Here is a 12,159-nt window from a genome sequence, read left to right as displayed (position 1 = left end):
GATTCCAAAATAACAAGGACAGGAAAAGATTTCCAAAAGACAGATTTTAGTAAAATAGGACAAAACGTAGGTAGCTTACGCTGCCTTGACATTTTAAAGCATAAACTAGTCAGAGAGGGATGAAAGACTATGAAAAGTGCAATACTAAGATGCAAGAGATACAAGAGATCTTCACGAAGAAGGAGAAATAGGGATAAGAAGCCTATTGATGAACAGCAAGCATAATGACACAAGTTGTGAGAAGTAAAAGGAGATGTACAGGAAATGGAAGCAGAGGCTAGTAACTAAGGACACTTACAAACTATTAATTCAAACCTGTAGGGGTAGAATTCGAAAGGCTGAAGCTCAGAGTTTTGTATCTGATAGGAAAGCATAATCTAATAAAGGATTGTCCAAAATAAAGGAAAAACCAAGGAGGTTGTTCATTTATTCACACAGGAAGGTAGGGAAGTAATAATGAGGAGATATGGGAAAATAGAACTATTTAATACCTTCTTTGTATCTATCTTTTTTCAGAAGGTGGAGCCAATCTGTCAAAAAAGTGTTTAAGGAAAGTATGCAGCATTTAGAAAAAAATATCACAATTTATTACAACAAGTCAGTTCAGAATAAACTTATTTTATTACAAAATGATTAGTTTGGGAAACCACAAGGCAACACAAAAAATATAATATAATGTATAATGTACCAAGTTTCAGGAAGATGTTTGACATAGCCTCTCATTATACCAAGTTGTTTAGCTCTACTGTGACCAAGGTGTCATAAAAATACTTCTAAATAAATCAATAGATTACTTTGTGAATATAATGGCTAAAAGTAGGTCATGTCTATTATGGTCTGGAGCAGGGCACGGGAACTATGGCCTTTTTATGACCTGCGTAATTTAACTCCCAGAATTCCTGAGCCAGCATAATATGCAATCTATGGATCTGCAACCATGTGAACAACTGCATGCAAGGTCCTTGTAAATAATACTGTCCTGCCCTGGAGAGAAGCATCAAGTAGGATCCTGCAGTACAGAGGTGGGTTTCAGCAGGTTCTGACCAGTTCTGGAGAACCAGTAGCGGAAATTTTGAGTAGTTCAGAGAATCGGTAGTAAAAATTCTGACTGGCCCCACCCCCATCTATTCTCTACCTTCCAAGTCCCAGCTGATCAAGAGGAAATAGAGATTTTGCAGTATCCTTCCCCTGGAGTGGGGTGGGAATGGAGATTTTACAGTATCCTTCCCCTACGATGCCCACAAAGCCACACCCACTAAGCCATGCCACACCCACCAAGTCACACCCAAAGAACCGGTAGTAAAAAAATTTGAAATCCACCACTGCTGCAGTAGCATTAAAAGTAATAAAAGTCATTACAATGACCTGAGATGTTATGTCTGGAACAGTTTTCCTAGAAGTGGTAGATTGCCCCTTGTTTAATATTCTCAAATTATCTGTTGAAAAAAGGTTGGTGGCCTTGACATTTGAACAGGGGATTGGATGACTAAGATTCTCCAAGTCAGTGGATAGCATATGGACAATTAACTAAAGCATACAAAGACAATTAAATTATAAAGTGGAGAAACTTATTATGAGGGCATGTATTAAAGAGCAAGATTGCTCTTCTGAAAATCCTAACCTTATCACTACAAAATTTTGAATAATTGAAGTAAAATTAACATATAAGAGTAGCCATTGCTGGACCTAACAGTATCCATTATTATAGGGGATCCACCAGTTCATTTCCAAAAGTCAATGCAAGTGCATGGACTTTCATTTCTTATCATACACCCACAACAATTTTTAACTATTTCCACCATAATAATAATAATAATAATAATAACAACAACAACAACAACAACAACAACAACAACAACAACAACAGAGTTGGAAGGGACCTTGGAGGTCTTCTAGTCCAATCCCCTGCCCAGGCAAGAAACCTTACACCATTTCAGACAAATGTTATCCAACTTTTTTTTTTTTTAATTTCCAATGTTGGAGCATTCACAACGTCTGCAGGCAAGTTGTTCCACTGATTAATTGCTCTAACTGTCAGAAAATTTCTCCTTAGTTCTAAGTTGCTTCTCTCCTTGATTAGTTTCCACCCATTGCTTCATGTTCTACCCTCAGGTGCTTTGGAGAATAGTTTGACTCCCTCTTCTTTGTGGCAACCCCTGAGATATTGGAACACTGCTATCATGTCTCCCCTAGTCCTTCTTTTCATTAAACTAGACATACCGAGTTCCTGCAACCATTCTTCATATGTTTTAGCCTCCACTCCCCTAATCATCTTTGTTGCTGTTCTCTGCACTCTTTCTAGAGTCTCAACATCTTTTTTATATTGTGGTGACCAAAACTGAATGCAATATTCCAAGTGTGGCCTTACCAAGGTATTATAAAGTGGTATTAACACTTCACGTGTTCTTGATTCTATCCTTCTGTTTATGCAGCTCAAAACTGTGTTGGCTTTTTTGGCAGCTGCTGCACACTCCTGGTTCATATCTAAATGGTTGTCCACTAGGACTCCAAGATCCCTCTCACAGTTACTACTATTGAGCAAGGTACCATATATACGGTACTTGTGCATTTTGGGTTTTTTGCCTAAATGTAGAACCTTACTTTTTTCACTGTTGAATTTCATTTTATTAGATAGCACCCAATGTTCAAGTCTGTCAAGATCCTTCTGTATCTTGAGCCTTCTGGAGTGTTGGCTATTCCTGCCAACTTGGTGTCATCTGCAAATTTGATGCGTTCCCCATCTATTCCCTTGTCCAAGTCATTGATGAAGATGTTGAAGAGTACTGGGCCTAAAACAGAGCCTTGGGGTACTCCACTGCATACTTCCCTCCATGTGGATGCAGTTCCATTGAGGACTACATGTTGAGTGTGGTTGGTCATCCAGTTACGAATCCATCTGGTGATGGTGCTGTCAAACCCACATTTTTCTACTTTATCTAGTAGTAGGTTATGGTCTACCTTATCAAATGCTTTACTGAAGTCCAAGTAAATTATATCGACAGCATTCCTCTGGTCCACTAATTTTATCACTTTGGACATGAGAGTTGAACATGTGGGTTCCATTTAGTTACCATTACTTCCAGGTGGAGATATGCCTATCCCTCAAAAATGTATGACTCTGTTTACAGTCAAGTAAAATAATAGCCATTGCTATATCTTCCAATTGTAAATCTCTGTGCTATGCAAGCTCTTTTAATTTGCATTGAGCCAGTTCTAGTACTCTAGCAGAGAAGCAAAAACAAATATAAGTAGTCCTTGACTTACAACCACAATTGAGCCAAATTTTTCTGTTGTTAAGTGAGACAAAAGTGAATTTTGCCCCATTTTACAACCTTTCTTACCACAGTTGCCAAGTGAATCATTGCAGTTGTTAAATTAGTAAGAGGTTGTTAAATGAATGCGGCTTCCCCATTGACTTTGACAGAAGTTCGCAAAAGATGATCACATGACCTCCAGAACACTGCAATGGTCATAAATAATTGCCAAACATCCAGATTTTTATCACAAGACTATGGGACTGTTACAACATTCATAAATATGAAAAACAGTCATAAGTCACTTTTTTCAGTGCCATTATAACTTTCAACGGTCACTACACAAACTGTTGTAATTCAAGGACTATGCCTATACATTCTTATGTTCTGCAAAGTCCCACATAATAAATTGTTTACCATTCAGAGCATTTGAATATTGATCAGGGATCATGAGAACACAAATGACCATTTCTGTATGAATCCTAAGAAAGGAAGTTTTGTAATATTACTAAAACCCACCACAACCTGTTCAATAGCTACCAGTTCAAGATTAGACAACAAAGGTGTTCCCATATTTTTCATCAATTTACCTGAAATAGACATGAATTTAACTGATCTTTTTAAAGAATTGCATTAAATTATTTACGTTTTCTTACTTTGAGATAAGTGTAATAATGTATTTTTGTTAAAGAATAGCAATTTTCCATGTGCTTTTTAAAAAAATTGTTTTATATGCCATAGAGGCTTGGTGACTTGTGATTTTATAATTTGGCATTTAGGGCTGCAGCTTTCTCTTTCACCACCTTTTTTGAATCAGTTATTCTACCAATTTCCCACAAATAAAAAAATAGAAACCAATCTAAAATCTTCTATTGTGAACACATAGATTTTTAAAAAGCTTTAAACATCTTTTAAAGACAGCCTTCATGTCTTCAGTAAATTTTGAATTGCTCAGTGACCTTCCTGCTGGTTTTCCTCTTTGTTATATATGTAATTATTTTTAACTATTATCTTGGTAATTACCTTTTTTTTTTTTTTTACATTTATATCCCGCCCTTCTCCGAAGACTCAGGGCGGCTTAGAGTGTATAAGGCAATAGTCTCATAGGCCACCCTAGAAACAGCAAAGTACTGGCCTGCAGTGCCTCTGTCAGCAAAAACGGAGGTTTTCAGGCTCTGTTTTCAGCCGCGACGGCCTCCTCCCGCCTTCTGCCAGTGAAAATGGAGCATGCACGCAGGCCCCCCCAAGCTCCATCATGGCTGAAAATAGAGCTCGGGAGCCCGATTTTACTGGCAGAGCAATTGGCCTACCACAAATACCCCTGACATGAGTGATGTCAAGCTGTCGATGCCCACCCCAGTCACGCCCACCCCGCCCCCAAAGTCAAACACAACTCTGATGTGGCCCTCAATGAAATCAAGTTTGACACCCCGCCTTAATCTTTTAACGGTGATGATATTGATTATCTCAATTATTCTTACATATTTTTAGATGACAAATATTTCAATAAATGATGGAATAAACTTATCCTTCCATTATTCTGATGCTACCTATAAATTATACACATTATAATACAGTGTCTGATGGATGCTGTAGTTTGAGGGAAGTTTCTTTTAAGAATTAATAAAAATGCACTGAACATACAGATAGTCCTTGACTTAACAATCACAAATAAGTCTGGAATTTTAGTTGTAAGTTGTTGCAGTCGTAAGTTGGGTTACCATGTGACCTGACTCAATTTTATGACTATTTTATGACAGCTATTCACAACAAGAATTACATTGTCGTAAATGCGAATCTACCCATCCATAAGCCTAATAAGTGTTTTTTGTCAGAAAATGGCAAATAAGTTATAAATCACAAACAGGTGACCACAGGACATGGAAACCAATCATAAATGCAGGCTAATTGCCCATGTGCCTGAAATGTGGCCATGTGACTGCATGAATAATGCAGCAATCATAACTTCCAGGATGGGTCATAAGTAACTTTTTTCCTGTCATAACTTCAAACAATCATTATGCAACTAGTCATAAGTTAAGGATTACCTGTACATCAGAGACAGGCTTATTTTTTTAGTTATTCATCAATGAGGGCAATTCTTCATTGCAAACTAAGCTGCTCGTCTCCCATGATGCTCCCAGCTGTTTCTTAAATCAACCTCAGAAATCCTGGATTCTAGAGGATTAGCAATGGGGTTTGCTCAGTATGGGCTATATCCACTACAAGATCCAGGTGATTGTTCCCATGTATGAAAGGCAAGCCTCAGTGTTCACTGCTTTTCCGGCGCCTCCTTGTTTTTCCTTTTAGGGTTTTTTCCCCCCCTTTATTAGTCCTTGCACCTTTCCTTGGCCTTCGCAATGTTTGCACATATAGATGCTTTCCTGTCCCCTTCCCATATTATCTCATTTGAATCTAAGCCTGACTTTTTATTCCTCCCTTTATAATACCATTCCTGTTTTGATGCTAAAGTAATTAAAGCAACAGGGACAAGTTGTTCTAAGGATGATAAAATCATCTTTACATAAATCGAAACTTTGTAGCACCATCAGCTTCATAGGAACAAAAAAGTAATGTTCCTATTTGCAACATAAATATACATATTGTAAAAGTAAGGGAAGAAGAACTTCATAGTCCTCTATTTACAGTGGGCTTTGGCACTTAGATCATTTGATATGAATACTCCAAGGTCCTTGATAGAGTGAGGGTCATCTATAAAGTTTTGTCCACTCAGCTTGTAATTTGTGTTCTGGTTCTTTTTGCCAATGTGTAAGACAGAGCATTTGTTGGTTGAAATTTGGAGTTGCAAATGTTTGACCATTCCAACACAAAGTCAAGGTCTTTTTGAAGGGTAGCAGCATTGTCAGTGGTGTTAAATATTTTTACATCATTGGCGAAGAGAATTCAGTTGCTTATAATATGATCGCAAAGGTCATGTATGTATAGTATGAAGAGTGTTGGTCCTAGAATGCTGCCTTGGGGGACACCGTTATTAACAGCTGCAGGATTTGATACGGCGCTCTCTATTTTGATCACTTGTTGTCTGTTTGACAGGAACGCGGTTATCCAATTATGTAGGGGTCCGGAGATGCCATAGGATTTTAGTTTTAGAAGTAGTTTGTCTTATACCACTGAATGAAAGGCTTTACAGAAGTCTATGTAAATTGCATCTATTGCTTTGCCCTGATCGAGATTTGTAGTCCATATGTTCTTGCAGTGTCGAACTTGTAGATTACAGGATAATTATTTTCTGAAACCAAACTGTTTATTAGAGAGTAGTTTGTATGTTTCTAGGTGGAGGATAATGGAACAGTTAATGATTGATTCCATGACTTTGCAGGTGACACAGCATAAAGAGATTGGTCTGTAATTTTTGACCAGGCTGGGGTCTCCCTTTTTGAAAATTGGGATGACCGTGGCTAGCTTAGGTAGAGAGCTGATCCTGAAGGATTTTTCAAAGATTATGCTTAGGGGTTCTGCTATTGCAGTGGACAGCTTTTTTAAGAAGTCTGCGCATAGTTTATCAGGTCTGAGAGATAGAGATGATATTAGTCTACGTAGTACCTTTTCAACATTATCTTCTGTGAAATCTATTTGTGTTAGATCGTTTTAGTTATTTGTGGTACGACTAGGGAATGTTGTATGTAATTGGCTGTGACTGTAATATTGATAAGTCAAGAGGAGGTACAAAGGAACTTCCTTAGCAATCTGATGTGAATGGAGGAGTGAGTTATATTTATTTATTTGTATCCCGCCTTTATTAGTTCTAGAGGTAATACAAGGTAGCAAACATATCCAATACAATTTTGTCCTCCTATTTTCCCCAGAACAACAATCCTGTTTTGTGACTGGGCTAAGAGCAAATGACTGGCCCAAAATCACCCAGCTGGCTTTCATGAGTAAGGCAGAACTTGAACTCATGGTCTCTCACTTTCTAGTCTGGTGTTTTAATCGTTAGATCAAACTAGCTAAAATATCAAGGATATTACAATGCAACAGACTCCAATATATTCAGGTAAGAAAGTGGAGAGAGAACAGAAATAATTTTTTTTAAAACATTGGAATGCTTCATGGTCAGAGGACAAGGCATAGAAGTAAACCACCACATGTATTAAATCAATCAGGAAGATAAGTAAAAAGCATTAAAAATAAATAAATACAAATCTGCTTAGGGAAAACAAATTAACAAGACTGCTGTACAATTAATGGTCCCTCAATAATAGAGATTGCTAGTAATTTGGCTATCTTTTGGTTATATTTATTGAGCTGTCTGCTAAATGGAAGCAAGTGTTCTGCTCAGCCAATCTTGCATGACCATGAGTCAGAAAAGAGTTATTAATTCAATGGTCTTGTCCTATAAAAACAGCATTACTAAAGGACATATAAAACAATTTATGTGTCCTCCAGAGGCATGGGCAAAGACATTCTTGAACTGGAACATTGAGAAATCTTCTAGCCTTATATCAGGCCAAGGTAAAAGCTGCCCTGTGAGATGGACAAAGGATGTTTGCTAAGCAAATGTAGTAATGTAACCTACATTACTTCTCATGTAGGTAATGTAAGCATTACCTACATGAGAAGGTAATATCCTAAAGACAGCATACCAAGGTGTAGCATGGCATGCCAAGTAGGGGCAAGTCCTGCTGAATACTCATATCAAGGGCCCTTTACAGTGATCGTTTTGTGAATCATCACGATTGTTATGTGAATCACACAGTTGTTAAGTGAATCCAGCTTCCCCAATGGGCTTGTTTTGCCAAAGATTAGCAAAAAAAGATTACAAATCATATTGTAAGTAACTTTTTCCAAGGCTGTTGTAACTTTGAACTGTCTTTAAACAAGTGGAGGACTATGTATAATAAATACAATATCATAATAAATAAAAGGAACAATAATGGCAATCAGTTCAATACTATTCTGTCGTAAGTGAACAAAAAAAAAATAGAAGCATAAAATCAAGCAAACTAAGAAAATAGGCCATGGTCAGACAAAAACGTTACAAACAATAATACTGTATTTAATTTCTAATCAATTTTACAATATTTTGGAGGGGAATTACATAACATTTAAGATAAGGTAGAGAACAGGGCACATTTGTTTAATTGCTTGAAACTACAATTGCAATGTGGCTCTACATTGAAACTATAGTTTCCTGATGCTGTCATGCAATATCCAAATTAAGAATATGCTCAGCAATTTACAGTATATAAAAAGGAAACATGTATACAATGTGTACATTAGATGAAATATATATGGACATGTTTGTAAATTTTTATGTGAATTTATTTTTTAAAAATCCATTTCTACTTTGACCTTGTTGCTGAGTTAAGACTTTGAATATTGGATCAGCATGTAAGGGAAAATTAATCCATGGACTAAGCTTCCAAAGTAATTGACATAATTCAGGCTTGAGTGTTTTTTTAAACGAGGAATGCAAATTTTAAATTTTAAAAAAGCAGTTGGACTCAGGAGCTACCTAAAAAAAAGAGAAAGAAATGGCAGCAAAATTCTCAGAAGGTAATTTTTAGTAATATGGTGAGACGAGTGAAGAAACACATTAGTATATACACCTTCCATTAATACCTTATGATCATACTTGTCATATTTGTCCAATAACATTGGTCCATTCTACATACCGGGCAAGGGTGGTATTGACTTATCTTAAAAACTGGTTCACAAATGTGAGCAACCACCTCCATAAGTGCTACCTCCGCAAATGTGCAGAACTTTCTGTGTATGCGCAGAGCATAAAAAAAGGACGTAATGATGTCTGGGTGAGTGGGCAGAGCCTCCCACAGCCCCAGCTACCGGTTCACCCGAACTGGGTAGAACCGGCAGAATCCCACCACTGATATTGGGTATATAGAAAGGTACTGCTTTTTATTTATAAGGTTCTCATTGTTCCAGGAAGTGGGTTGATGTAAATTGCTATTTGTTCCCTCCAAACATTTTACTCTGGTTTGGTTAACAGTTTAATGGTAATCCTTGACATTTTCTCCCATTTTCCTCCTAAGATCGCAAGTTTATTATTGCCAATGCCCAGATGGAGAATTATGCTATCATTTACTGCAATGATGGCTTCTGTGAGATGTTTGGCTACTCTCGGGTAGAAGTTATGCAACGGCCTTGCAGCTGCAGTTTCCTCACTGGGCCTGACACCACACCCAACTCCATTGCCCAGCTGGGACAAGCGTTGCTTGGATCTGAGGAATGCAAACTGGAGATCCTCTACTACAGGAAAGACAGTAAGCATTCATAACATTTCTTTATTTCCTCGTCCCAGGTACTGGCCATTTTCTTTTTTATGATTCAAGGATTTTTTTTTATAAAAAAGTTTTTTATTTTATAAACAAACAAACATTTAGTACATCAGTCATTCCTTCCATGTGACATCTCAGTGTTTTCTTCATGGCTCCATCTTTTTGTTGTTTCTTCTTTCTTCACTTCAATTTAATCTATTACCATTTTTTCCACAAGTAGGTAAAAGTAAAGATTTCCCTCGCACATACGTGCTAGGTATTCCCAACTCTAGGAGGTGGTGCTCATCTCCGTTTCAAAGCCAAAGAGCCAGCGCTGTCCAAAGACGTCTCTGTGGTCGGCATGACTCAATGCCAAAGATGCATGGAACGCTGTTACCTTCCCACCAAAGGTGGTCCCTATTTTTTCTACTTGCATTTTTTATGTGCTTTCGAACTGCTAGGTTGGCAGAAGCTGGGACAAGTAACGGGAGCTCACCCCGTTACACAGCAGTACTAGGGATTCGAACCGCTGAACTGCTGACCTTTGGATCAACAAGTTCAGGGTCTTAGACCCTGAGCCACCGCATCCCTTTTTTCTTAAGTACACTATTCTAATTATACCATGTTCATACATAATTATCCATTGCTTATCTATACCTTTTTTCTAACCAATGGTAAAATTTATCCCATATCTTAAAATATTCTGAATCCTCTCTTTCTTTTTTTTTTTTTTTCCAACCTTAGCAACTTTATTTTTTTTTTTTTTTATTACTTTTTTTACAACAAACAAACAAAAAAAAATACATTATTACACCCTTGTGCTATACATAAAAGGAAGATTTGGGTCTTCGGATATATCCTCATGATTGCCAAAATCCACGTTCTCGAGGTACAGGTACTGAAGCGTCCAATGTTCCAAGCGCAAAGTCCACAAATGGTTTCCAAGTCTTCCAGAAAATATCTTCTTTATACACACCACTTCTAATTTTAATATCACATGTCATTTTATCATTTAAAGCTAATTTCCACATTTCAGAATTCCACTCTTCTATTCTAAAAATCACATCTAGTTTCCAATATCTAGCTATTATAATTCTACCTATTATAATCATAATTCTAATCAATTCTTTTTCATATTTTGTTAATTCTATTTCCTTAATTACCAACAATAATATAGTTTCCACTCTCAATGTTATTACTTTCCCCATCATTTCAAATATCATTTTCTCCAATTGTTGCCAAAACTTTTAACCTTATCACAATTATACCACATATGTTCATAAGTCCCCAATTCCATCTCACATCTCCAACATTTTTACTAATTTTTTATCCATTTGTGACAATCTTACTGGAGTCAAATACCATTTCCAAACAACTTTATAATTGTGCTCTTTAATCCTTATAGATAAAGTTCTCATAATTCTACTCTTCCAATTCACATTCCAATCTGACTCTGGTATTTCAATATTAAGATCTTTTTCCCAATTTGTCCTCATCACTCTTTGTAATTTTTCATCAGAATTTATAATCTTATAAACCCTACTAACGAGTCCCTTTAGCCCAATTTCATCTTTCATAATCCGAGATACTAAATATTCAAATTCAGTTTCACATCTATTTATCGAATAATTTTCCTTTAGTTTTTTGTCCATTTTTCTATCTGTAATTTTTCAAACCAACTTAACCCTAATTTTTCAATAATTTCTTTATTCCTCCTTTCATTTCCCATAACTTTAATCCAATCTCTAATAATTTCTATATTTTCCTCTTTAATCACTTCATTACGTTTTATATTATTTTAATTGGCCAAATTCAGTTGTCTCCCCAAAAGATTATATCCGAATTAAAATTTTAACAAATTTGTTCCACATTTTTACTTAATCCTTTAACCAATAACTTCTACTTACACATTTTAAATTTGCTTTATCTAAAACCACCTTGATCCAAATTTCTCTATATCCCTTAACTCTAAATCTCTCCAATAATTATCTTCACCTTTAAGTATTTTTACCACTATCCGGATACCATACGCACAGTAATAATTAAGTAATTTGGGGATTCCTAATCCACCTTCCTTTTGATTTTGATACCACATTTTCTTCACTAATCTGGGTCTTTTGCCACCATTGCAAAATTTATCCAGTTTTTTCTGATATCCTTCAATATCTTTCTCTGTCAAATTTAGTGGTAGCATCTCGAATAAAAAGTTGAACTTGGGCAGCAACATCATCTTACACATTGCAATTCTACCAAACCAAGACAACTTTAAAATTTTATATTTATCTATCTTCTTCTCAATTTCGTTAATCACCACATCATAATTTTTTGAGTTTTGATAGATGATAGAGGTATAAGATGTTATAAAAAATTAGAGAAATGTGAAGTGGTTAGAAATTTTTTTCAGAAACTATATTCAAAGAAACCAATTAATCGGGGAAAATTGCAAAGCTATTTAGAAAAGTATGTGGTGAAAATTGATCAAACATATAAGGAATTGATGGAAGAAGATATAACACAAGATGAGATTAATGGAATAATACAAAAATTAAAATTAGGGAAAGCTCCAGGTGAGGATGGATTACCTATTGAGTTTTATAAAGAATTTAAAGAATTAATAATACCAAGATTGCAAAAATTATTTAATGGAATATTACATGGTGGGGAAG

General features: G+C 36.1%; 1 protein-coding gene across 1 annotated transcript in view; it reads left to right on the top strand.

Annotated features, from left to right (window-relative positions):
• Window positions 1–12,159, top strand: part of KCNH6 (potassium voltage-gated channel subfamily H member 6) — a 135,291-nt gene that overhangs the window by 16,554 nt on the left and 106,578 nt on the right. Inside the window, exon 2 of the mRNA XM_058183445.1 lies at window positions 9,269–9,499. Within this exon, the coding sequence (XP_058039428.1) occupies window positions 9,269–9,499 (231 nt within the window). The remainder of the gene's footprint in view (window positions 1–9,268; window positions 9,500–12,159) is intronic.

This window comes from Ahaetulla prasina, chromosome 4 (genome assembly GCF_028640845.1).
Source record: "Ahaetulla prasina isolate Xishuangbanna chromosome 4, ASM2864084v1, whole genome shotgun sequence".
Taxonomy (NCBI): Eukaryota; Metazoa; Chordata; class Lepidosauria; order Squamata; family Colubridae; genus Ahaetulla; species Ahaetulla prasina.
Note: the sequence above shows the minus strand (reverse complement) of the source record. Positions and strands in the feature narration are given on the sequence as shown.